The sequence below is a fragment of the Hippocampus zosterae genome, chromosome 1 (genome assembly GCF_025434085.1).
Source record: "Hippocampus zosterae strain Florida chromosome 1, ASM2543408v3, whole genome shotgun sequence".
NCBI lineage: Eukaryota > Metazoa > Chordata > Actinopteri > Syngnathiformes > Syngnathidae > Hippocampus > Hippocampus zosterae.
In genome coordinates, this window is record NC_067451.1 from 6156492 (window position 1) to 6183896 (window position 27405).

Genomic DNA, 27405 nt, shown 5'->3' on the forward strand with positions numbered 1-27405 from the left:
TCTTTGTAAACAAAGAGAGGAGGAGTGAGAGCAGGCGGAGAAATGGGCTTCCGTTAACTACTTATAACAGTGGTTCTCAAAACTGGAGCTAGGAGTCATTTCCGATTAACTATTAGCATGTATCCTATATATAAGTCCATACCTGCATGTATTTTTTTTAAATGACTTTATTCCCTTGTTTAACTTTGGCTGTAGTCATAATATCAGAAGTGGGTAGCGTAGCCAAAAATCGTACTCAAATATGAGTACTCAAGTAAAAGTAAAACATAGTCCTTCAAATAATTACTTCCAGTAAAAATAAAAAATGGGGAAAAAAGCTACTCAAATGCTACATAATAATTAGTAGGGAAATGATTTATTCATTAAACAGCATCAAGTTGAAATTGTCACGTCCTGTGTTTGTTTTGTTGCAGCTGGAGTGGAGGGCGTTTCCCTCCAGCAGGCTCACCTGTTCCCTGTTCCTAATAATAGCCATGCCGAGTATTTAAAGGCTGCTAAATTGCCTACTCTCTGTCAGATTATTGACCTTGTTCGCTGTACTGCCGCCAGTGTTATTTTCGAGACCTTCTTGCTCATGTTCCTAGTCGCTCTTGTCCGTTTCGATTCTGGTTTTGTATTTTTGTTGTAGAGATTTTTGCTGACTTTGGTTACCCGTGTTTGGACTCTTGCCATTTTGTTGTGTGCAGTTTCGGGTTTTGCTTTTGCCTTGCCCGTTTACAAGCGCTTTTTGTTCATGTTTCGTTTTACTGGCTTTTTGTCACGAGTGATTTGTGTGAATTACTTTGTTGGACCTTGAGTTTTCCTTTAACATTTTTAGTTGTGTCTACGTTTGTGGAATCCCGTCACCATTCAGTTCGTCCACAAATCGTGTCAGGAATAGACGAAGATGTTAAATTGGAATCTGCAAATTCATATAAATGGTCCTAAATGAAATAAAATGTGGAGTTTCGATGGGAAGTTTTGTCCATTCATCCTGATCTAGTTCAAAGATTTCATTCGCTTGACGTTGAAGCTACTACTCGACAACAGTTAAGAAGAACCTGCCTAATTACCAGAACCTGCCTAATTACTTGGAATGTAACTTACATTCTTCTTGGAAGGCTTTCTAAAAGGATTTTTTGTGAGTGTGAGATGTATTTATTTATTTATTGACTGTACTTCATGGGAAATGATGGAACCCTGTTGGAGTTTTTCCAGAAAAGATCTAAGGACCTTCCCTCAACCAGTCTTACAAAAGGTTCAGCCAAGGAGGCTTGTTTTCTTCTGATTTAGAACGACGGGGGATCTTTCTTCCTGCAAGCAGTCCTTTAATTTAGCGACTTTGTTGTCTCGACATATTCCCATGAAATTCGTGGTTCCTGAGATGTACCTTCATTTCAGTGAATAGAGCTCACGGAGGCCATATTTCCACTTCTAAGGTAGACTTTGTGGACTAGAATTCATAGCACAATACATTTATAGTAAATATGTCAAATACAAAAAAATAAATAAATAGCGGAGAAAAGTACTTCCTACTAAATTCTTAATGCAATTCTGTCATGGTTCTGTTTGAGAGCTTTATGTGCCTGTAAAGAAGAAGAAAAAAAAGAACAGAACTGATTGCTTTCATCGCACAAATGCTCACCTTTCAGGTGAATTCATTACGCCTTGATCTTCTATGCAGGTGTCCTAAAAACATGATGCGCTTTGATCACAGACACCCAAAATGCCCCGGTGAAACTGACAACAGTTTGAGATGAAATTGGCGTAAGTAAGCAATTGTTTTGATTTTTTTTTTTTTTTTTTGCATCGACTATGAGACAACAAGCCAAGCACTGGCTTCATGAAATATTTAGTCGGGTAAGACAACAAAGCCCCGAATGTCCACTATTGAATTTAATTGTATTCTGGCCAGTTGGTGGTGCTCCACTTCTTACTTTCCTAGACTTGTACGATAAATCAATTTTTTGCTATTTACCCGCCGAGTCGGAATAAATGGTGTGAAATCTGCCCGGGAACCACCTTGCTCATTATCAATTGCCCAATGTAGTTATTTTAGAGGACACTTAAAAAAACAAAAAACAAAACAAACCAAAAAAACAACTCCCCTATATATATATATATCAAGTCAAGTCAACAGTATTTATAGAGCACTTTCAAACAGCCATTGCTGCATGCAAAGTGCTGTACATGGAGCGATTTAACATACACAATAAACGAATCCGTAATAAAGGCGGTAGAAAGCACCAAGCAGTAAAATCAAGAACAAATCTAAGTCGCAACGCTTTAACCCTGTAAAGCCTGAACTATTGAATGATGGATAGAAAATTCAAAATCTTTGAGATCAGAAGAGAAATTGCCAATTCTCATATACAACATGACTTTCAGTTTGTATCTTGCTGTCTCTTGCTTGTCCGGAACATGCATTCTTTTCTTGTTCTTTTTGTATTTCAATCAAAATTCTTTGGTTCTCCTTCCGTCATTGGGCAAAATAGTTCACTAATTACAATTCAGAATAGTCTCTTTAATTGTTTATCTTTCTTTTATTTGCCATGATGCTCCCAAGGACATACACCGCAAGCGTTTTCTGATCAACACATCGGCGGGCTTTGGCTGGAATGACGCTGCCGGCGGGGTTAACCTCGTTTTCCTTTCCTTGATCGGATTCCCAAGGCGTCGTTGGGAAGGTGAAGATCACAAAACAAGTATTGATGTGTTCTAGTACTACCTGGCGACAAGCATGACTTTGAATAATATATCGACCTATTTGGCAAATGATTGATCTTGACTTGATGTGCTGTGAGGCGGCTAACAACCTCCCCCACCCCACACACACACACACATACAAACCTCGAATTAAACAATGGCTTGTTGCTAGGCAGGATTCCAGGTCAAACTGTACTTAAGTACAAATGTACTGTATTGAAAAAAAAAAGTTGAAACCACTGTAAGGTCATACACAGTTTGAGACCAGTGACACTAGGGGGAGCTCACGTACCACACGTTGAGAATCACTCATATGAATTATCTATGAAATTAATGTTATATATTAACTCATTCAGTACCAGCCACTTCTGGACCAAGTCTGAAAAGACGTTTAAAAACATCTTTGGGAGGGAATGAGTTAAATAGAAGTTGATAACTTTCATGGGTAAACCACCAAATAGAACCATGAAATCGGTGTCGTGGTGACCCATTGGCTGTTGTTGACACACTCTTTACCAACAATTGCTGATCTGTGGTTCTATTCAGCACGTCACAATTACAATTACCCTTTTTATGGACATACAATTAAAAAATAAAATACAACACAAATGACGTGCTGAGGACGAACCTTTTTTTTCTTTCTTTTTTTACAGCACTGCAGTCCTTTGACTGTGCTGTTTTGGGTGTTTTGGGCCGTAGCAAACGTCTGCGCCGGACGGTGTATTTATCCTTCTTTAACCGCAGAAAAGGGTTATTGATTGAAACAAAAACGAAGCAATCTGTCCACGCTTGAAATGTTACTCACCCGAAATGCTATCACTTTCCGGCCCTGTCTGTCTTTTTGAAGATAAACGTTAAAAGGAACTGAGTATACCTATCAGTCCACATCAGATGGCTCATTTGCATCCCTGGCCTGTCAATAACAGATGTGGGGGTGGGGTGGGGTTGGGGTGAAATTCATCATCATCGCATCTCTGTTCTTTGTTCTTTGGGTAAATGCGGCGGGCAAGCTTCAAAGGCATTTTAATAGGGCGGCTGCGTGAAGATGCCAGGAGGCCAGTTGCACATGTGGGCCTCACTTCACTATTTTCCTGAATCGTGCTGTTCAAATTTGAATTATTGCCTGGATTTCTCTCCTGTGGAATTTCTGACCTTGACCTGGGTGGAATCGGTAGCATACAAACAGTAGGGGGAGTGCCTCAAATTGTCAGCATCTCCTGCAGGAAAAAAATGAAGCTTGAGCTATTGTTCAAGGCTTTGCGTAGAGTGAATTGTACGGCGCAAAAAGTGGAGTCTTTTTTTTTTTGGTCAGTGAAACGAATCACCCGAGTCTGCGCTATGGGTCTCCTAAGTCGAGTCTGTAAATCATCCGAGTCCATTAACTCAAGTTAGTGAGATGAATTATCTCAGTCTCTCAACTCCACTCTCTCAACCAAATTGCCTTTAAGCTACTGCATTGGTGCGGCCGCAAAGAGTCTGCAGCGTTTCAGTACTTTTCAGACGCCAGCCGGAGGACTCATAGTTCCTGGAACGTGTCATTCCCGATTCAGGACAAAAAATCAAATCTGCATTGAAGGAGTTTGGATATAGATCAGAAATCAAATTGTATGGGAAGTCAAAAGTCTCACATTGTTTGACTGTTTGGGTCACTTTTTCCCCATATCAAGGCTACCCTTCAGGTCTGATTAGCTGTCAGCCATAATAAAAATAAATAAATAAATACAAAATGGTGTCGATAAGTGAGTGACTGACCCTGGAGGGGTGTAACTAAGAAAAAAAATCTAGCAAGGTACATTTCAGAAGGTGTGTTGAAGCTGGGCTGGGCAGCATTCACTGTGACGACTTATCACAGCTCCGCACTTTCACAACTTCACCTTTTACAAGTAGTTGGGTTTTTTTTTTTTTTGCTTCTACTTCAGTTGAGTCTCAGTAATTTTTGCCACCTCTGTGCGTAAGGCGTGCATCCATCCTGCAGAACAAGAAGAAAAAAGTGGCCCCACTTGGTGTGAGGAAGCATTTCCCATCCATCTGCTTGGAGATGAGTGACCTTGGATGTCACAAAGTGGCTCAACATGCCCCTCATGCTCATCAGCCAGGAAGCGCCTCGCTCACCTCGCGCCTCGGCTATGGGTCTGTCGTTCTGTTTTTCGTCAGGGTGCGTTTCATTTGTCCAGAAAGAGTGATCTCATGATTGATGACTCCCACCGCGGCCCTTCAACCACATCAGACTGTCTCGGGCCTTATCTGCAAATGTGTATGGCCTGCCGGTGGGCAATTTAGGACAGTTTAGTCCTCAAGCACTTCTCCACCAGCCTTTGCTTTGAGAGCCGCAAAATAATTTGCAGTAAATTGTCCTATCGTTTAAAAAGGTGCACAGCTGCAATGTGTTGAGTGGCAATAAATAATAAACCAATTACTTCTCTCTTACCTTAAATTGGGGAAAATTAAAACGTCTATTATGATTGGGACATATCACATAAATCTGACGTTCCTGCATGAATTACCGTTAAGTCCTTTTTTTTTCATTTTCAAAAAAATAAAAATAAATTGATGCATTTTTTTCCAGTAGATGTTTCTATTTTTTAGGTGAATAAATGCATCCATTCTAAAATGAATGTTGTGATAGAAAAATAATGTTGTGGTGACTTTTTGCACCACTTGCTTTAATTTTAACAATACATTACTATTTCATCCGAGATAAAAATGAACCATGACGTTACTCTGGTTTCTCTCAAAACCAGGTCAGGGTTTTTCCAAAATAGTTGCAGTTATATAACATGTCAGGTCATAATGACAAAGAGACAACAGTCGAAAGTCGGAAACATATATAGAATAGGGTTTGACAAACACAACTAATTGGCATCCCCCCAAAAAAAGAAAACCTGCCTGACACAAACATCCAGATTCTGGTGAAAGTGCACCATCACCTGGTGATTTGTAGTACTGCAAACGACTCACCACACACTCCCATTTCTAATTTCCACCTGGCAATTGTGGATGGAACAAAGTGAAGGCCGTTGTGCGTTTTACAAGATGCTCCTCAATTGATTCGGACCGAGGTTATGAGCCGATTCTGTCCCGCGACTACTGATGGCGGCCATCTTGATTTATTTGCACAAATTGGGTGAGGTCATCAATTGAGCTGCCTCGGCGAGACAGGAACTCAAAGGATGGCACAGGAATGGATTAGCTGGAGCATGCTTTCCCCCCTGTTGTTTATAACTGAGCTTCCCGCAGTGTCCTCAGCTGCTGCGTCTAATGCCGCACGGTGTATGTGCAGTTTATGGCTCGCGAGATAGCTAGCTAGCCAGCTTATTATCAAATGAGGGAATCATCTAGCATCTAGCTAGTTAGCTATCTCGCTAGATGGAAAGCGCTCCTGCTTTTCGTTGTTGCTTTTGTTTGTTTCGTCGCTCATCCTATATCGGTAAATCTCGCCTTAACCTGTCCTAACCTATCGAGGAATAGTTTATTACGGGCCCAACTTGCCTTCCTTCCCCTGGAAGCTTTTCTCCTGCAATTCCCTTTGTCTTTCATCATTCTAAATGGTCCTAAATGGACCGGAGGCTGCAGGAGCTGGTGGGGGGTGCGATGGCAATAACTTCAACGTCGTGTCACGAGGTGAATTTGGAAGCTTCAGCGCGTCTCCTGGCACGAAATGTATTTACAAATATCTCAGCGGCATCCAATAAAAGGTTTAATATTTAATTAGGCTTAAAGGCATGACGGTAAGATGGAGGACTTCCTCTCTAAAAACTCGCTTGTACTTCGGGACCTACACTTCATAGCTGTGTATTTATGCTCCAGGAATGCGGAGAAGTACGCCAGAATCCACATGCAAAAAAAATAAAAAGGCTGATTGTTACAAGAATAAAGTAGGAACAATCTTAGGGGAGAGGGGGTGGGGGTTCGAGAAAACAAAATATCACTCATTCATATCAGTTACGAAACAGGCAATCTTGTGTTAAAGTTGCGTGCTGCTGATTTGATGCTTCTATTTGGCATTCCACACATCACAGTGGTTCAAAAAAGCAAAAAAAAAATTAAAAAAACAGACTGAGGCTTTCGCCCGACTTCCAACTTTCGTGGAAGTCGGGCGGCCAACGTGATCTAAATCAGTGCCAGTTCTCCTTCCCAGTAACAGCTTCATTTTCTAAAAACTAATAGAACAAAGTCTGCCCCTAATTTCCAACAATTCATATCATCAGTTCCCTCATTTTATAAGAAGTTACCTAACAATCTACGCAGGCACGACGGCGGCTCGGCAGTGACGCCATTTGATGACATCACGCGGCCTCCCGACAGCTTTAATACTTTAGCGCCTCGTTGTCACATCACATTTCCGTTTGAAACAAAGTTCAGTCCTCACAAGAGGCACACGAGCCCACGTCATGGCATAAATGTCCAATTGTAGTTGCTTCAAAAGAGGGTGCGCTTTAAAAATGGATAACAAGTGGAGTGGTTTGCATAATTTATCGTGGTTTGTTACGCAAGCGTTCCTAATGGGAGTCGGACTGACTATTGTCTCCTCCGAATCGTCACACGAATCGTATAGTGTTTACGAGATGTCTGATTTGGATTAGGAGCGAATTAAAAACGCAGGTGGAGTTCCACCTTCCTGTCAGAGGGGAGGCAGCGAGAAGGAAAGAAGCGCACCCTTCCCCGATCTCTTGTTGCCGCTACTTAGCCGGCGCTCGTGCTGAGCCAGCGCATTAGCCATGCAAGCATCCATCCACAGTGCAGCCTGTCACTTATACACAAGTCAGCGTAAAAAAAAAACGACGGGCATGAGATGCCTTACTCCGCTCGCTGCCGGCCTCGTTACCACTTTCTTTGTCATCAAATATCATTTTATTGAGAAGATGAAATGAATGCATCACGTGTGTTGGTCACAGCAGACCCGACTAACTTGCTGCCTAGAAGAGCTGACGTAGGGAATGGGTATGTAGAAACTGGTCCTTTTATTCCACCGGACCATTTTCTCTAGCGTGTTCAAGACCTGGAGGAGGAAGCCAATTCCAACGATGCTACACTACCATTCTAATAACACATACCAGCAGAGTGATGACCAGGATTCAGTAGCTTGGAGTCACGCAGATTTATTTCCCTAACAGGTCATCTAATACAGACGTCTGTTCCTGAGGTTCCCTAACAAACAGTCTAGACAAGCTGCACCGCCACTGGACAGACTCGTCACCCTCAGGTGGACAGACAGAATATATTACAACAGATCATTGTTTATTCATGAGCCTAGACTAACGCGGATTGGTCCACGCATTCTGGAGTCCGGTCTTCTTGGTGTTTCCACGTATTCTGGTCTTCTTGGTGTTTCCACGTATTCTGGTCTTCTTGGTGTTTTCCCGCCACTGCCCGCGCAGCAGTGGCCCGCACGGACGGCCGTTATGTCACTCCCTTGGTGTTTTTCACTGAGATAAAGAACTGCCGTTATGTGCGTTACTCCCTGAGATGAAGAACTGAGAGAACATGTCTGTTATTCTTACACACTGAATAAAGAGCAATAAAGCGTGGTTAACATAAGCAAAAGCATAAAATGAATTATTCCTTCAGGTATGAATGACCAGGTCAACAATGTGCAGAGAAAGTAAAATATGTTTCAGGAAAATACAGTTGTTGTGAGGGTGGACTCATTTACTGCCTGTTGAGGGTGGATTCATTTACTGCCTGTAGTAATTAAATGTCCAAGTAAACAACGTGCAAGTAAAGTGAAATCTGTTGCATTGAATAAATGGGTTGGAAGTGTCTTGAAAGAATGTAGGCCATATACTAACAACAACATAAAAATAATAATAATAATTAAATGATGTGATGTGAAAAACAATTGTAAGTAGCACTGCGATTTATCCATTTTGTATTTATATTGCACTTAATTGAACGGTGTTTGTTTGTTTTTCTTTCTACCCACATTCTTGCTGCTGGAGGCTGTAAATTTCCCCAGTGTGGGACAAATAAAGGATATCTTATCTTATATTAATTTCATCAACCAGGGGCACCACTGGGCCAGCGAGCCGCCCGAGATGGTTCATTGAGAGTCATACGACAAGGAAAGATGATTGGTAGCCCTGACTAGTTTGTTGTCTCAAAGGGCTGCTGTGGGAATAATATACAGTACATATCTAGAAATAAAGAAACAGACTATAGGCCCGCTGAGGTAGCTGACTAAAAGTTCTGCGTTTGTGAGCACAATGAAAAATCTGCAGTCAGAGTAAAATGTGTAAAGTCAAAAAAAATACAGGCTTGATTATTTTGTTACCAAAAAGGGCTGCGGTGGCAATAGAATAAACAAGTGGGCAAAGTTCAGGTCCCCGAGAAACACTATTCTGCATGTTTTCGATGCTTCCCTCCTGCGACATTTAAATGAACAGAATGAGAGGCTGATATTGAGTCTGAGCTCTGAAAATCAGAGCTCGGTATTGATTCTGATCATTTGAATCAGATGTGTTGGAGGAGAGAATCATCAAAGACTGGCAGAATAGTGGCTCTTAAGGCCCTGTGCCTTATTCATTTCATAAATCAGGGCCACATTTGGTCCAGGCCAGTTACTTGCCAAAAAAGGGCTGTCCCTGTTCTCTTTCTTTTTTATTTATTTGGGAAAAAATTGAACAAATGTTGTCAAGTTGAATAAATGTTGTGCAGTGAGCATCTTGAAGGAATCTAGGCCCGACTAGCTAGCTCCCTGAAAGGACTGCCGTGGCCCCAATATAATAAGTTGTTTATCGTACCGCTTCTCATTAGCAGAGCGTGTCACTTATTTTGAGAAAGAGCCTCTTGGGGCGGTGGTATTTTCGGGACTCTTTTATGAAAGAAGTCCTGCGTCATTGCGGTGCCATCGTTAGCGCCGAGGAGCTTCGGTGTCTCTTTTGTGTTCTCAGGATAAGAGTTTTATCAAAGTTTCCCCATCCGGATAGCAGGCGCGGCGCGTAGATCAATGTCCGTCTATATTGAGAAGCCAATTAATTTCCTTCACCGAAGAAGTCGCGCATGCACCAATTAGGGAAAGTTGAGTCCGCGTGGGCACACGTTTGCATGGCGCCCAGGTGCATTGGCAGGAGACATACTTTTTTAAATCCCCAACCCCCATGATGTAGGCAATAAGAGATAATATGCAAAGATCTGCTCTAAATGAATAGAAACAAGCTCTGGGATGCAAATCAAAAGTAAAATGAAGGACATCACTGCCCTCTGCTGGTTGTCAAACTACAGTACACGATTAATGAAATCAGATTTGGTGGTTGCTGGTACAAAAATGAATCCAAAAGCAAATTACTACTCTGGTAAACACTTAAAACAAAATACATTTTCCCCAGGGCAAATAAGCAATAAGTATCAAATGAGGTCATGGGTTGACTGTGGACACCCACTCCTGACTCGTGATGTGACTGTTTTCAGAATTACACAAGATAAATGGGAGTCAGCACGCACTTGCTACTCATTGAAGTGCCACTGATGACCTCTGAGCAAATTTGTTGTTCAGGGAGTCTTTTTGCGGCTTGTTGGCTCGACGATTTTTGCTTAAAATGGCTGCTATTTATATTCATTCATTCATTCTTCTTCCGAACCGCTTGATCCTCACTAGGGTCGCGGGGGGTGCTGGAGCCTATCCCAGCTGTCTCCGGGCAGTAGGCGGGGGACACCCTGAATCGGTTACCAGCCAATCACAGGGCACACAGAGACGAACAACCATTCACACTCACACTCGCACTTAGGGACAATTTAGAGTGTTCAATCAGCCTGCCACACATGTTTTTTTGGAATGTGGGAAGAAACCGGAGCACCCGGAGAAAACCCACGAAGAACATGCAAACTCCACACATGGATGCCGGAGCTGGAATCGAACCCAGTACCTCTGCACTGTGAAGCCGACGTGCTAACCACTGGGCTACCGGGCCGCCTGCTCTTTATATCTGTCTCAAAATGTTCAACCTTGATTTCATCAGATCATTTCTCAAATGTGGAATATTTCAGGTGGTGTCATGTCAAATTTTGATACGTAGAAGTAAATAACTTAAAAGGTCAAAATAATACCCTGCGTCAAACACAGACAGACCCACAGGCTCTGAGTAATGTCCTTTCATTCTGTGAGCAAAATCATATTTTATACGATTTATATTTCAATTGAAGTTCCCAACTCCGTTATCTGACAATTGTGAAGTGCAAGTTGTATTTCATTCTGGTTTCCTCCCACATGCCCCATGACGAGCTCGCTTGTGTCCACATTCTCATCACGTGTGCTGTGGCTTGTTCATGTGTGCAAAGAAAACCTGGCGGGTGACGGGGTAGTGGTGGTCATGTGGGACCATGTGACTCGGCCTTTTTGGATAATCCTCGCCTTTGATTTGGGGTGGGGGGTGGGGGGTTGCTACAACGAAGGGGTACACTTGCTTCTTCACTAATTTTCAATTTAAAATAAATATACAAACAGTACACTCATGTGTTGAATGGGAAATGAATGGAGCATTTTGGTTTTAGCTATCAGCCTTTTGGAGATATTTTGTGTGGTTCATTGTTATCCTCTTCCCCCAAGGCAGGGGGCTGTGTCCCCTCTGGAGGTATGCTAAGGTACTCGAGGGGGTGAATGATATTTTAAAAGTAGCATCCTTGCAAAAAAAATTTTTAAAAAACAAAAAAATTATGGAAACATTTCAGTAAAGTAAGTTCATAAAATGAGTTTATATTCAGTGGGTCATTCAATTGCAAAATTAAAATTAAATTCAAGATTTCTTTTTGAGAACAGCTTTATACATTGATTCCAAAGGAGGACACTTTCTGATAACGGTTTTCAATGCACGAATCTTTATTAACACGTAATTATTTATCTTTTATTTTTGTTTCATCTTTTTAATTGCAAATAGTTCAAGAGAGACTACTATATAAATGCTATGCAACTCAAGTTAGCTCATAAGTGAGAAGTTAAGTAAGATTCAGATATAATCTGAATACTGTCAAGTATAGACAGCTGAGAAATCAACTTGGTTACAATGTATTTGTACCTAAATTAGTAAGCATTGAATGATAGGATCCTAAAAGGAAGCCTTGTGACTTTTCCTTTCCTTTTTCCTTTCATGCCACAAAATCTCCAGGAGAGCGGCTTGAGGAACACTGTAGATGTTTGTGCGTGATTAGATCACGCGGGCAGGGGCAGAAAAAAAAAACGGGTAGTCATGTGCTAATCTGCTCTTTAAAATCGCTTGACTTATTTGGGGGTGGCGGGGAGCGTGGGTCAAATTGAGGCGGGGTTGTCTGGAAAAGAGAACTCGGGAACACAGTTGGGCGCGACTCATTCCGACGCAATGTGGCGGTCCTGCTGTTTACTGGTCGTGCTGGGCTCGCTTCCGGTGGGCGCCCAGTTCCCCAGAGAGTGCGTGACCCCTGAGGGGCTCCAGAGCGGCCAGTGTTGCCCGTCCCCGCCGGGCCTCGACGCAGGACCGTGCGGCTCCAGCGCGGGCCGCGGCCAATGCACGACCATCGCGGCGGATGCGCGACCCCACGGCCCCCAATACCCGCACGACGGTCGTGACGACAGAGAGCGCTGGCCGGTCCGCTTCTTCAACAGGACGTGCCGCTGCAGCGGCAATTTCAGCGGCTACAACTGTGGACGGTGCAGACACGGCTGGTCCGGAGTCAACTGTGACCAGAGAGTGTCTGTGGGTGAGTGCGCTTCATGGACAAAACATTCGGTACACCTGTGCGGTCCAGCTACATCAGGGGTGTCGAACTCGTTTTTATCGCGGGCCATCTTTTGGTTACCATTTCCCTTTGTGGGCCGGGGCCGTTATGACTGAAACCATATAAGAAGTCACTGATACCGGTTTATTCAACTATTGTTGAAGTTACTAATGAAGTTACTAATCATTCATTAGTAACTTCATTAGTAACTAAGTTACTAATGAAGCGTTTGGTAACAAGACAATGTTTACAATTGCTCCATTATTTATTACATATAAGAATTTCAAATGTTAGTAGAGATTTTAGCAAGCATCATGGAAGCTGACATGTTTGATTTGCTTTTGCGGGCCGCAGAAAATGAATTGGCGGGCCAAATCTGGCCCCCGGGCCTCGAGTTTGACAGCAAGCTTGATGGACAATCAACTACTGTCAACTAATTGAATCAAATTTGTCTATTTTGCATGCCGTTATATCCATATATCCATCCATTTTCTAATCCTTTCATCCTCACGAGGGTCGCGAGGCGTGCCGTAGCCTGTCCCAGCTATCTTTGAGCACCAGGCAGGGTACAACCTGAACTGGTTGCCAGCCAATCGCAGGGCACACATAGATTAACAACCACCTCCCGACTCACCACTTTCTCATTTAATTGGGGAAAAATGATTCTATTTTGTTTTTGAGAAAAAGCTTATTTTTTACATTTAATTACGACAGGTGATCTAAATGTGACACAATACCAGTACTGGTTCCGTAACACTGTTAATGACCCCTACGACTAATCTCTGGTCTACCATTTTACAACATGCAGACTTCGGATTACTTTTGAAATGTTCTTCAACTTTTAAACATGGGGTGGGGGTGGGGGGGTGGTATTCAATGGTTATTAAACAGACTCAAATATGACTGACATCATGCCGGGTATCTCTCCAGTGAGAAGAAATGTAATGCAGCTCAATGCCGCAGAGAAGCGAGCCTTTGTCAACGCGCTGGACCAAGCCAAGCGCACGGTGCACCCGGATCTGGTGATCGCGACCCGGCGCCACGCCGAGATCCTCGGGCCTGATGGCAACAGCACACGCTTCGAGAACATCTCCATCTATAACTACTTTGTGTGGAGCCATTACTACTCCGTCGGCAAGACGTTCCTTGGCGCCGGCCAACCCAGTTTCGGAGGGGTGGATTTCTCCCATGAGGGTCCCGGGTTCGTCACTTGGCACCGGTACCACCTGCTCCAGCTGGAACGAGACATGCAAGTAAGCCAACGGGCCGCATTCGCATGTGTTGGTTCCACTTTGACGGGTTTCACCACTCAGGGAAATCTGATTTAGGCATGCAAATCTCATGGTTTGGCCTTCAAAACAAATTAGACGTAGCGGTTTGTAATGAAACTCATCTAAACCACATACTAAAAAAAAAAAGGATACATGGGCTGCTTTGAAATTCTTTTGACTTTAATTCATGAAACTCAGTGAAAACAAGCAAGCAAATAATTCTATATTGTTTATATTTTGTTATTTTTGAAAAACTACTTACAGCAACAGCTTTCGGTTAAGGGGATAAAGCCTAGAGTTTAGGATTATCAAGACTTTGGGGCGATCTCGGCACTGTACCGCACTAGAATATCCTCCTGACTACCAGTAGTTCAAATTTGTCCTCTGTATAGGACATTTGTGAATCTAAATATCTCCCCGTTATATCATTTTGTGCTCTAAAGAGGACATTCAGTGCTTTCTAAGGATACCAAATTTGTAGGGGGTGGGGCTTTGTTACTTTGACTTCTCAATAGAAGAAAATGGCTTCCCTCCGTGCAAGCACTTTTTATGGGAAGAGGAAAAGTAATACCGGTACTTTTTATCAAACACATTTTGTCTTGAAATGCTGTTGGCATTTTATTTATGAGACTCGTTAAAGTGTTGTTTGAGTTGTTTCAAGTGTCACGTTGTGCGCGAAGCGATAGGATAATTGCTTCGTGCACAACAAAAATAAGGAAGTGGATCCCCGAAATGCAGACACCAAACAAGGTCTCCGTAGCAAAAGGGTTTAATATACAAAAATTCACACCGACAAAGTAGTAACATAAAGTGCTGGTCAAAACAAGGACCAGAGGGCACAAAAAACGAATAACAAAAAGCGCTTGCACAAAAGGCAAGGGGGAAAATAAGAATCGCGAAGGCAAACAAAAAACAATGTAACCACTACACGCAAGCGAGAGCCAAATCACAAACAAAGAACCATACTTACAAAATACTGAGCACCGAGAGTTCAAAAAGCGAAACACGATGAGGTCTGTAGCAATAGCAGTCAATGAGCAAGGAAGTGGCAAGGAAGTGGCAAGGAAGTGGCAAGGAAGTGGCAAGGAAGTGGCAAGGAAGTGGCAAGGAAGTGGCAAGGAAGTGGCAAGGAAGTGGCAAGGAAGTGGCAAGGAAGTGGCAAGGAAGTGGCAAGGCGAAATACAATACTCCAGCGACATATGCATATCGGAGGGCTCCTTAAATACAGAGTGGGACTAATCATAGATTGGCTGCAGGTGTGCACAGAAGTACGCTAATGCCACCTGCTGGCCAGACTGAAACATAACCGTGACATTAAGTGTATTTGAGCCGAGTATTCAAGTGTTTAAAACATGTCCTCTGTAGTGGAATTTCAACAATTTCTTGGAGTATTCAAGTGTTTAAAACATGTCCTATGTAGTGGAATTTCAACAATTTCTTTTGGAGTAGTCCAATTACTTCACATAGATTGGGGAATTTCAAAATAAATGTGATTGGACAACATTTTTTTTTCCTGGTAGTCAGGAGGCTATAGATGCACCCCCGACACTTTGACACTTTTCCTTCTCACTCTGCCCACGTTCACTTTTTTTTTTAAACAAGCCTTGCGGCGCCGTGTCAGTTTTGTAGGAAATGTTGCAGCTACTAAAAAATAGATGGCAGGCCGTAGTTTGAACTTTGAGGTTCATTCCATTTGAAGTGAAATACTTTGATATGCTAGCGTGTCCTACTTGGAGAACAAATTCTTTTTTTTCGGGGTGTACTCGGAGTAAAAAAAAAAAAAAGGCTAACAGCTAATTTGCAACCAGTCTCTGAGTCTGTCTGTTGCTTTCCGTTTGGTACAAAACCCACCAGGACATGCTGCAAGAGCCCACGTTCGCCCTGCCCTACTGGAACTTTGCCATCGGCGGCAGCACGTGCGACATTTGCACAGATGACCTGATGGGAGCCCGGAGCAGCTTCGACGCCGACTCGCTCAGTCCCAACTCCGTCTTTTCTCAGTGGCGGGTCATCTGCGAGAGCGTGGCCGACTATGACACTCTGGGAACCATCTGCAACAGTAAGGCCGTTGGTCCTCGCCGACCTTACCGCGAGACTTTCCGCTCGTATTATGCGTCTCCTCGCAGGCACCGAGACGTCTCCGATAAGAAGGAACCCGGGGGGCAACGTCAATAGACCGATGGTCCAGCGTCTCCCGGAACCTCAGGATGTGGCCGACTGTCTGCAAGTCAGCACTTTTGATACGGCGCCGTTCTACTCCACTTCCTCGGAAAGCTTCAGAAACACCATAGAAGGTGAGCCTGCCGGTGGCATTTCCATCGGTTTTGAATGGAGGGCTGGCAAAAAAAAGTTCAGGAAGCACTCCTGGAATGCGCAAAGAGGCCTGAATGTTGTTAAAGATTCCAGGTTCCACATTGGGGGTTGTAGCGCCACCTTTTGGCAAACACCCATATGACCATTCCAGTGCCTTTTCCCCAATTGAATTTCTTCTGATTGGTTACAACTAAAAAAAAAACGGTGCCATCTTTAGGCTTGGCATTCTTTGCTTTGTTGGGTTTCCACTTGAAAGATTTTAATCAGTCATACATTAAAAAAAAAATTTAATTTGAATCGCTGTGCCTTTTCCGCAAATCAGCATGTATTGTATTGTATTGTATTGTAAATGATTTTTTTCCACCGTCTGATTGGCTCAAATTAAAAACCTACCTCGATTTGGTTTGGAACACCACCTTTTGCTTTGTCAAGCCTGTATGTGTGTTCCCAAAGGATTTTAAATAGTGTTCCTTAAACTCATTCAGTACCAGCCAATTCTAGACCAAGTCTGAAAAGACGTTTAAATACGTCTTTGGGAGTGAATGAGTTAAGAGTAAAGGTCAAAGTAAGGTCAAGTTTTAAAGTTGGATCACCATTTATAAAAATGGTGTGTTAAAATGTTTAAAAAAAAAGGAGTTCGGATTTCAAAGTAGACTGTATTTTGTGGGGTTTAGGCTATAGTGCCCCCCAGGGGAACTATGACCCCGCAGTAAGGAGCCTCCATAACCTGGCCCACTTGTTCCTGAACGGCACCGGGGGCCAGACCCACCTTTCGCCCAACGACCCCATCTTCGTCCTGCTCCACACCTACACGGACGCTATCTTCGACGAGTGGCTGCGGAGACACAGCCCAGGTACGTTTTGGCGACACGAAATGCTTAGTTAGCGCTCTCTCGTCAACACCGAGGACGACGTTGGACATTTTTGGCAGGGTCGGCTGTGTATCCTGACCAAAATGCCCCAATTGGTCATAACCGGGGCTACAATATGGTTCCTTTCTGGCCTCCTGTGACCAATGCCGAGATGTTCGTGACCGCCCCCGAAAACCTCGGCTACTCTTACGAAGCCGAATGGCCAGGTATGCAAAAGCCACTTAATTTTTATGACTGCTGTTCTGAGCCCAGCTTTTTCTCAAGGTCAACCTTTCACGCTGACTGAAATGATCACGATGGGCATCATCGCCGCCCTGGTGGTTGTCGGCGCCATCTTCGTGGCCACCACTTGTGCCGTACGCGCCCGGTCCCGTAAGGTGGAGGGATTCCAGCCGCTGCTTGGGGATCAGTACCAGCGGTACGATGACGGCAAAAGCCAGTCAGCCCTCTGAGCTCAGGCTTCACCCACATGCCTCATAATCAAATTACTTTAACTTTAAGACCATTCAAAACCAAGTCAACAAGTCAAGTCAAGTCAAGTCAACAGTATTTATGGAGCACTTTCAAACAGCCATCGCTGCATACAAAGTGGTGTACATGGAGCAGCACAATAAACAGTAAGACAAATCGGTAATAAAGGCGGTAGAAAGCACCAAACAGTAAAACCAAGAACAAAACTAAGTCATGCTGAGTCGAATGCCAAACAATACAAGTCTAATTGAACGCTATCAGGATGCAGGAGAATAATTCTGCCTTTGGAGAACCAATGTTTAGGATTTATCGTCTTCCACGTGAACCAACATAAGCACTCCCTTGGAATTTTTTTTTAATTAAGAATTCAAAATAACACGACTCAAGTAATACTAAAAAAAGAGCCATCCAAATAATTAGGTGAGTAAGTATTCATTTGTCACTGTCCTGTGACAAACATTTTTTTAATTTGTAAAATGTTTACATGAATGCATGTGGCACGGTGGGCAACTGCTTAGCACGTCCACCTCACAGTGTAGAGGTTGTGGGTTCGAATCTGGCCCCTTCCTGTGTGCAGTTTGCATGTTCTCTGTCTGCTTGAGTAGGTTTTGGCAGGGTAGTCCGGTTTCCTCCCACGTTCTGAAAACATGCATGGCATGTTAATGGATTAATCAAAATCTTCCCTAGGCGTGACTGTGAGTGTGAATGTGAATGGTTGTTTCTCTATGTGTGCCCTGCGATTGTCTGGCCAGCAGTTCAAGGTGTACCACACCTGCTACCTGAAGGAAGGTGGGATAGGCTCCACCACACCCCCAACTCTCGCGAGGATAAGTGGATCAGATAATGGATAGATAGATATTAATGCGTTATGGATATTCCATTCATGTTTTGTTTTGTTGACAAAAATGGACATACCCGTGTTTCACAGGACAGCGATACATTGAAGAAAAAAAACTAATCAAGTATTGAGTAGCTAGGAACCTACGTTTGATTTTTTTAATTAGTGCAAGTAGACAAAAACAGAAACAGGGAATGTGCAAATGTGTATGCATTATAATTATAGTCATAAATTAATTCTTTGTAAAATGAAGATGAAGGCAACATCGCTATTTTCGTCATTTAAAGTGATAAAAGAAAATAATTGTTTTTAACACCATTTCAGCAGAAATTAAAGACATCAATAGCCTCATTAACACGATATTTCATTTATTTTTGATTTTGTGTCGAAAACTGGCGTCAAACATTGGTAATGGCACAATTTTGTCCGCAGGGAGCGCCATATCACCGCAAGTGTACTGGTACGGGACATGATCAGCATGAGACCCTTTGTTTCCAACAAATGGAAATGTGATGCATGTATTGTTGCGTTTCCGTGGTTCTTGAGCTGCTAAATTATTGTTTTTCTTTAGTTTTGTCGCCATGAAATACTGTTTAGTTAGCTAACACGACTAGAGAGCAAGAACTGGAACATTTACATTGATTTAGAGAAATACTAAAAGCACAGAATTTAATTAAATGTTGCTTCCTATGTATCTGCTGTATTTTATTTTAAAAATGAATCACGAGCCATGCACATGACACATAGAGAGCAGCAGCGATTCTCGAAGTGTGTGTAGCTCGTGAAAGAATCACTGCCCGATACCGTTAAGATATAATTAACGTTTAAGAACTGTTTCTTTTAAACATTCCTGCATGTATCAATCATTTTAATCAAATCAGTATCAAAGGATTTTTAATTTATTTATGGCAATGCGTATTGTTACACAGTGGATTAAAATTTAAAGTACTTTTTAGGAATAGAGAGCTGAACGAATCAAATTGAACGTGTCTTTTAAAAAAATACTTTTTGGTCCTAAAAACATGACCAAAATAAAAAGAAATAAAGGTTCCGTTTTTCAAAAATAGCATTCGTCGTGGGAAACGCGCGACTTGAACTGCACACGGAAGTGTGTTTGTTTCGGTTAATGACGTGTGACGTCACCGTCTCGATTCACCTGTGCGGTGTCGGATTTCAAAGACAAGAGGGCGGAAGAAGGGAGGGAGGCAGGCGGGGAAGATAGCCTGCGGGGAGGACGGCTCGGACGGACGGAAGCTGACCTCTTCAATGGTAGGACTCTCCAACATTTCCACTCACTTGTTGCCCTGAGCATGAATGAAGTCACACTCGCCACTCACTAGCGTACAACTCCAGACGCAACGCGAACGACAATTTTCGTCCTGAACAACGCATTTTGAGTGTTTCGCCAACCCAGTCGACTTGTCATGGACGAAGGTGGCTCCGCGTTGCCCGATTTGAAGGACTTGGAGACCAAGTTGGGTCGCAAAGTTCCCGAAAGTCTCGTTCGCTCGCTTGTGGGGAGCAGACACGACAAGGCGACCCCTACGTCGGCACGTTCCGGACATAATTCCGCGGACTTTGACCGACTGGAGGGTAAACTCCTTTTCCTCAAACAAGAAATGGTGAGTGAAATTATAGTGTGTTCTTCCCAAAAACGGAAATACTGAATCGGAAGTACTACGGAAGAATACTGTCTACTCAATTGTGTTCCTGGGTCGAATTGACTCGGTGTCAGGAATGCAAGAAGAATGTTTTTATGTAATTGTCTTTAGTTGCTCAATTTGATCTGCAACATTTCAAGCGGGTGAGCTGAATTCCAGCAATAACATAATTTGACTGGGTCAAAATTGACCGGCTTGTCAGAAATGCAAAAACAATGTTTTTATGTCACTAACTTAAGTTGGTCAATTTGACCTACAACATCTCATATGTGTGAACCAAATGACAGCAAGAAAATAATTTGTCACACATGCAGAGGCACAATTTATATATCATTATCCTTAAAAGGTCAGTTGAGCTGCTGCATATGAAGCGTGTTGTATAAGAACTGTAATGTTTGTGGGTCAAATTGACCCTTGTGTCAGAAATGTAAGACTACTGTTTATATGTTTTTAACTTAAACGGATCAATTTGACGAGCAATATGTGAAGTGGGTTTAAAGACAGCGATAATAATGTTCCTGGGTCAAAATGACCCGGATGTCAAAATTGCAACACTTTACATTTCATGAATCTAAATAGATCTATTTGACCTGCAAAATGTAAAAATGTTCCATTTAAGGAACAGCAATGTTCCTGGGTCAGATGGACCCTTGGGGGTCATTAATGGTAAAACAAACGTTTCAGTCAATTATTTAGTACTATACTTCTCATGCATGAAGTTTTTTGGGATTAGATACAAGTGGCGCAAACGGCATATTAAACTTTGATGATAAGAATGATGTTTGAGTTTCGAATATGTATTATTTTTGTAAATTTCCCCAGTGTGGGACGAATAAAGGATATCTTATCTTATTGAGTTGAGAAATTGTGACATCACACTGCATGGAAAAAAAACGTAACCTGTACATTCTTGTATCGTTTCTCACAATTTGCATTGCGGTTTCGGTATCAAGATGCAAAGATTCCTGCACGATTCATGAGCCAATAGCAACTTTATTCAAGCTCGACAAAGCCCAGGTGTTGTTCAAGGCTACAAAAAGTATTTGGCCCCCTAGGCAGATGGCTTTCAAAACTTTGATTTGAGCTGATGTTCTTGGTCGATATGACAGCAAACATGACCTGTTTGTATTCAGTCGAGTCCAAATCCATGATACTGTCTATTTCCTGGCTGCACCTTTGTTTTTTTTTTTTTTTTTTTGGTCTCTCTTCAAGAGTCTCTAATTGTTTCTCAGCGCCAGACACCCGTTTGGTAGGCGTGTCAATCACAAATTAACCCACAAAACTCCTCCAGGCGCCAACCGAAAAGATGCAGGAACTTTGCCATTTGGGTTCGTAGCGACCGTTTCCATTGTCCCAGAGATTTAATTCAACATTTTTTTCTTCTCTATTATTACAAATATACCGAGGTACTTATTTTTTGTAATTCATATATTTGGGCATTCCAAAAGCCTCCCTGAATTCATTTTAATTCATTTTGCTTGTCATCTTTTGACATTGACCCCCAAGCGAAACAAACTGTTTAAAATCCTTCCCCCCCATGGTGCGACACAGGCGAACCTGCGCGCCATCGACGTGGACCTGATGCAGCAGCTCATGTCCATCAACGAGGGCATCGAATCCATCCGCTGGGTGATGGACGACAAAGGCGACACGGTCAGCCAAGACGGCAGCCTGACGGGCAGCCTCTACACCCTGTCGGACAGCCAGGACGGCGCCTCGCTGCCGGGTAGCCTCAGCAGCTTGAACGACGCCAACAGCGACGAACTGGACGCGCTGTCTGTGGGCAGCTACCTGGACACGCTCGCCGACGACCTCCGGGAAGACCTTTCGCCAACCAACCTGGACTGCTTTGTTGATAAATCCGTAATAGACGGCGACGCCTTCTGCAAATCGCCGGTGAAACTGAGCGTGCAATCCGATGAATACTACTGCTTTGGATAAGGATGATTTTTAGCGGCCATAGGTGCCATTTCGTGTATGTGTGTGTGTGGTCGCGAATTAACATCGCTGACTCACCCGTGTGACTTTTAGTTTTACTTTGAAACTAGCCACACCTCAGCAAACTACTTGCGGTCACACCCTTACTTCGTTTTTGTTGGTTGGTTAACATTTGCAGCTGTGTCTTCTGGTTCTGGGTGCAAACGTCATATTTATTGACCGACATTTTTTATTTATTTACCTTCGAATTTGTTGTCGTTTCTGGTTTGTACACTGGGGTGATACCCTCGGACATCTGGACCCTTGACTGTTACGACTTGGTGACGTACTTGGATCCTTTTAGGGACAACGCCTTGGAGTTTTTGTGGGTGTCTTGAAAAAACAAAAGAAACACCCCTTTAAGGTACAGGGGCTTGTTTTTGGTTGGTAGGTTCAAATGTACTTTTGTAGCCTTGATACTTGACTTTTAGAGCCTGGAAACATACAGTGCCCGAAACAGTACCTTGGAGTCCTTTATTTCGATTTGGTCAAGTATGTGATGTGACTCGAGCCTGATTTTCCAGACCCAAACCCGGCGGTTCCTTATGATGGCTACAATGGCTTTTCACTCAGGTGGTACCGTCAGAGTTCTGACTTTCTGACCCTTGACTGTTGGCTTTTGCAAACAGGCTCGCAAACTGTACATTTTCGGGTCCAATGATGAGTCCTAAATGGGAGAGAATTGACATAATTTTTCGACACACTTTAAATGATTGACTTTTAAGCGGTTTGATGCCTTCTCACTCGAGCGGTACAGTCATAGTTTGGATTTTTGGATTAGTAGGCCACTGTTGATTCTTACAGTTTGGCAGGATACGTTTTATCTTTCCAGGCTCAGAGAAATGGTACCTCAAAATTCTTTTTTTGTTTTTTTTTAAAGTCCAAAGCCATTTAAATGTTAGTGTTTTCTGACGCACCCTCTGTAAAATTTGTCTTCGTACATTTGAAAATGGTACCGTCGCGTCTGCTACTTTTGTAGCATCAACGCTCGACATTTCCAATTTGTGATTTTGCCCGTGTCCTTTGAGTCGCTGTAAAAAAAGTGACAAAATCCATGACTTGGGCGTGCAATAAATACCCCATTGCACTACTGTAGATTTGTGAGGTGTAGAAGCGGGTTCACTTGACTTCTCACCCTCGGACGACAACCGTAAAGAAGAAGATAAAGATTGAACAGCCATTTGCACAATTTGGACACCGCATGTGAAGTGATTGGAGACGCTTCAACTTTTTTTATTCCATGAATCCGAATCGAGAGCACAAAGATCGGCGGAATCTTAAACAAAGAACCAAAGATGAGTTGCACGTTCGGGATGCGTGACTGAACACCAAAGATTGTCTCGTCGATAAAATGAGCTCGGAGCGCTGGGGAGGTTGTTGACGGCGGCCTCGTGTCAAACACGGCCGCTTCGTCAGCGCGTTTCCAAATGTCCTTTTTTTTTTTTTTAAACGATCTGTACATACACGTTGTTGTGTTGTAGCTCGTCTCAGACGCTGCTTTGTTTTTTTGTACTCTGTACTGATTGGTGATGATGTTCAGCAAATGACATGATAATATATTGTGATTTCGTACACAAGATTCCTTGTCCTTTTTTTTTTCTGTCCCATTAGCGCCACACAGATCTACTCACCTTAATCCAGACACATTAAACGTGCTTGTAACTTTGTCTCGGCAGATTAATGAAGTTTCATGCTGCCTTCATCTCTTTCAGGTTTTAGCAAGCTTTAATCTCCGTTGAAATCCGGTCCCCCAACTAAGGAACTTTTTTTTTTTTTTTTTTTTTTTTTTAATGGAAGTGCCAAACAAATATTTGACTGTTCAGACTACTACAACGAAGCAGGTTCTGCTAGTTCATCGTCTTGCGGTGATGATGCCTGACGTTTCTAATACAGTAATGGTGTCTGGATCAGTGACGTTATGCCAACCGCAGCATGCAAATGCCAAATGAAGTGTGTGGGTGCGTGCACGTGTCTTTGTCTGTGTGTGTGTTGTGCACGCGCGCAATCACCATTTAACCGTTGTGACTAAGTCCAATTACAATCTCTTACAGTCGAAACTGTGTACGTGCAGCAGGGAGCCATTAGCAAATTAGACACAGCGGGCCTACTGGGCCCCGTTCCCCCAGATGTAATGCGACACCGTCTGGAATCTGGGAAACTGTCGCCATGCGACCCGATGAGGATCCAGGATGTGGGTTATTTGAGTTAAAAGCATGGGCTGCGGGTGAGAGCGGGGTAAAGGGCCAAGTGTGCGTACTGTAACTGTCGGACGACTTCATTCCGATTTAATTACCGTCGTGGTTGACGTCTCGTCGTCATGAAAAGAAAACGGATTCCCCTGTGTAAATAGGCGACGATGCGTGGCAATTTGTGTGAGACACGATGGTTAGTCTGGGTAAACTGAGGACATTTGCATTCAGTCTGGAAATGCTCGAATGCGTCAAAACAGAAATCTGAGAAATCTGAGATATCAACATGATTTGCTGCTCTTGAAACTTCAATACAGTGAAACTCTTCTACAACGAAATTGTAATGTCTTATTTTGCTTCCTCCATTTTTCATTTTGATGACCTTTTTCCTGTCTTCAAGCGTCAGAGCTCTTCTTTTCTTAATTCCTTGGCATGCAAAGGTCCGTTTTGTAGCCATTTTAGCAACGCAATGTTCATGCTGCGTCTGAAACTAACAATAACAAATACTTCCTGTACGACTGCGCATGTGTAAACCAGTGTGGTGGTTGCTGTTGCCGTTTCGGAGTGAAGCAGTAGGAGTCGCTGTGGCAGGCAGACTTTTGCGGAAGGCTTGTTTTCGTTGTAGTGAACCTTGTTGTGAGGCAAGGGCAGAGAAAAATATTTCGTATTCCGCAACCGGGGCCCTTTTCATCGTAGGGGGAGCAGAAAAGTGGGAATGGCTTTCATGCATGAAGATTTTTTTCACACTAGGGGGTATTTTCACCCATGTAGGTTTTGTTTTAGAGGAGTTTCACTGTAGATGGTTAAATGTTGCTGTTTTGTTGGGTTGTTGCATGAGTTCGCAGGACACAGAAGTCCAACTTTTAATTTATATATTCAAGAAAGGGCCGACCACCTCCTCTGTGGGAGCGATTTGAACATTTCCGTTTGCTCTTTAGCGCCGAGTCATTTCAGTCAGAGATAGCAACGAGAACACGTCGTCAATAGAAGCTTCTAGTTTGACAAAGGCGCCGGGATTTTTCCTTCAATCCATTTTGAACATAAACATTCCCCGTTCTCACGCTGCCGATTCGACGCACACGGAGGGCTCTCGTAAAAGCCCCCTTCACCTCCCGAAAAGGTCAAAAGCCCCCCCCCCCCCCGAGCATTTCCTGGCAACGTGCTGCCGATCGTTTCAAGGCACTATAGCGGCGGCGGTTTTGAAAACAGGCTTCACTAAAATGTGTCCCCGTGGACAAATGCTTTGAGCGCTCATTCATGCGAATAAAAGGCAACTCGGGGTCAGTTGGAGGAGCAGTCCTATTGATTGACCCTTTTAAGTCCAGAAGATAAAGCGCAAGATATTCATCGTATGACCCACGTTTGGCTTTTTTTTTTTTAAATGGAACCCTGGAAGGAGAGTGAGTACGTTGACTTCGGATTTGAGTTTTATGGACTCATAAAGAATTCCGCTGAGGAACCGAATATTTGCGCCGTCCCATAAGTCCTTTATGTGGAAACTTCGACGCGCAACGCCATTCTGCAGCCGTCTAGCCACAACCGCATTCCATTTTCCCGACCCGCTCCTGTACACTTTCCCCATCCTTCCAAGGGAATGAGACATAATCGTCCTTGGGGAAGTACAGTCCCATCTCATGGTCTTTTTCGGTCTGGTCCACACTCAATTAGAAGTTGACCATCTTAACTGTTTTTTTTTCCGGGCTCATGATGTAATTAAAAGCTGTTCCTGTGTCAATACGTATCAAATTCTCTACCGACCTTCGAGAGTCTTGTTGTGGTACTGGGATTGACCTGTGAGCGCCACCTTCAAATTTGTTTCCTTTTTACGGAGGATCATTAGGAGGAGTGTCAGTTCTCGGCAGATTTTTACTATTTGCAGTTGGGCTCGGTCCTTATCTCCCGCAAATGGCAGGGCTTCACCCTACTCGTTTTTTTTTTCTGTCACGTTAGTCTTAAAGTTTGATGTGTCTCACTGCGCTATTTTAGAAACCTCCCTTGGGACTACGGCTGAAAATGAGCATTTATGCTAAATCCAGCATTTTACACTGTTTATTTTTGGGTTGATTCATGTGTACAGTCCCAATGAAGAAAAAACAAAAATAAATAAATCGTTGAAAGCCTTCATGCCATTGCATCCAAGAAAATCGCTGTCAAACCAGGTTGCGTTTCAATCGGCTCTTTCTTTTTGGCTTGAGTAAACTTGTCAACTGCATTCCACGCGATTGCTCTATTCATGTGTTCCCCAACCTTGAGTGAGACGAGCCGCATTTATTTACTTATTTTTTTACATCTAAAAAGTGCACCGCAAAAAAAGTACAGAAATAATGATCGGTGGTTTGAGCAGAAGCGCTTGTCTTTGTTCTGCCTGCCACTACAAAGCACCGGCGCAGAGCAAAGATGCATTACATGTAGTCATGCCAATTCATTCAAAATGGCCGCTTTCCTGCAGCACACCTGATCATCTCTGACAGCGCAGTGGTGGAGAATCAGCGCAACATCTCTTCTCCTGAAAAGGATCCTGTCAGAAAATAACAACTCGTGGTCTTTCCCAGCGTTTATTACAGTAATAGAAAGACGAGCGGGTCATTTCTATGGAATCCCCGAACAAGAAACTTTACTCTTCCCTCCATAAATCAGCAGTAAGAGCAGCAATTTGTCCCGCCGTGCGTCCACACGGGCTTAAAAAGCTCTCTGGGAGTCGCGCGCCAGTGATTCTCGGCGATCATTAACGAGCGAGCCGGAGGCGGCTGGAACAATGCGAGGTCAGCTATCAGTCTGTGCAAGCGCAGCCGGGGCAAAGTGATAATTGCTAACGCTGAGTTCACACTCCTCACCCAGCACTATTTATCGCAGACTTGGCTGCATGGGAGTGGGTGGGGGGGCTTTGCACAAGACTGTAGTCGCTTGACCACGTGACAGTGACACTGCTTACACTGAGAGCTATCAGTAACAGACAGTTAATAGGATTTACCCCCCTCACCCCCGCACACAAAGAAAGAACATGCATGCCGGCATCCCAAGAGTAGGCCATGACAGGTGGCTATCCCCATGAGGAATGTTTACGGGGGCGCTGCGGAGGCCCAATTGCTTGCTTACACGAGATAAAAAAAATAAATATAATTTCCGTAATGCGGGACAACCTCCATTTATTCACCTCATTGAATTCAGTAGAAAGGAAATCCACCAGAGAGGCATTACGCATCAAAGCCACCTTGTTATTTTTCAATATGCTTTTTTTGTATGTGCATGATGCGGGCAACCCATATGCATCATCCATTTTCTGCCTCGCTCGTCCTCATTATTCTAATCAGGCTGCAGCTCCTCAATGGCATTCTCATTCCAACCAGCCGGCGATGCCAGTGAAACCTGAGTGCAAAATGATCTAGGAAGCTGTCTATTTTCCAAAAATCGCTTCCCCTTAATAGGATTTACCGATCAAGATGT

The 27405-nt window shown here is 43.3% G+C and overlaps 2 protein-coding genes and 1 long non-coding RNA gene across 5 annotated transcripts in view; all 3 read left to right on the forward strand.

The window, feature by feature from the left end:
* Nucleotides 1–2270: 2270 nt before the first annotated feature.
* Nucleotides 2271–5099, forward strand: LOC127605343 (uncharacterized). Its single transcript, XR_007963568.1, has 2 exons — nucleotides 2271–2666; nucleotides 4661–5099. It is a non-coding gene; the product is annotated as an uncharacterized LOC127605343 (long non-coding RNA).
* Nucleotides 5100–11895: 6796 nt separating this feature from the next.
* The window catches only part of LOC127605103 (5,6-dihydroxyindole-2-carboxylic acid oxidase-like), a 111085-nt gene continuing 95575 nt past the window's right edge, over nucleotides 11896–27405 (forward strand). For 2 of the 3 annotated variants that reach the window (XM_052072701.1, XM_052072699.1), the window contains exons 1-7: nucleotides 11896–12351; nucleotides 13300–13622; nucleotides 15495–15699; nucleotides 15767–15934; nucleotides 16628–16807; nucleotides 16885–17031; nucleotides 17090–17341. In XM_052072701.1, the coding sequence (XP_051928661.1) occupies nucleotides 11994–12351; nucleotides 13300–13622; nucleotides 15495–15699; nucleotides 15767–15934; nucleotides 16628–16807; nucleotides 16885–17031; nucleotides 17090–17277 (1569 nt within the window). In that variant the 5' untranslated portion in view covers nucleotides 11896–11993 and the 3' untranslated portion in view covers nucleotides 17278–17341. Of the gene's footprint in view, nucleotides 12352–13299; nucleotides 13623–15494; nucleotides 15700–15766; nucleotides 15935–16627; nucleotides 16808–16884; nucleotides 17032–17089; nucleotides 17342–17538; nucleotides 18829–27405 lie in introns of those variants that run through there. The other variant, XM_052072698.1, reaches the window with a different exon arrangement.
* LOC127605285 (leucine rich adaptor protein 1-like) lies at nucleotides 18981–24299 on the forward strand. Its single transcript, XM_052072715.1, has 2 exons — nucleotides 18981–19756; nucleotides 21347–24299. Exons 1-2 carry the CDS (start codon nucleotides 19559–19561, stop codon nucleotides 21734–21736), a joined length of 588 nt encoding a protein of 195 aa, XP_051928675.1. The 5' UTR covers nucleotides 18981–19558; the 3' UTR covers nucleotides 21737–24299.

Bases quoted from the DNA above. Each gene is read 5' to 3' on its own strand.
- LOC127605285 (XM_052072715.1), top strand. From the start codon at position 19,559: ATGGACGAAGGTGGCTCCGCGTTGCCCGATTTGAAGGACTTGGAGACC. The intron at 19,757-21,346 runs GTGAGTGAAATT...GGTGCGACACAG, and splicing joins TTTTCCTCAAACAAGAAATG to GCGAACCTGCGCGCCATCGA.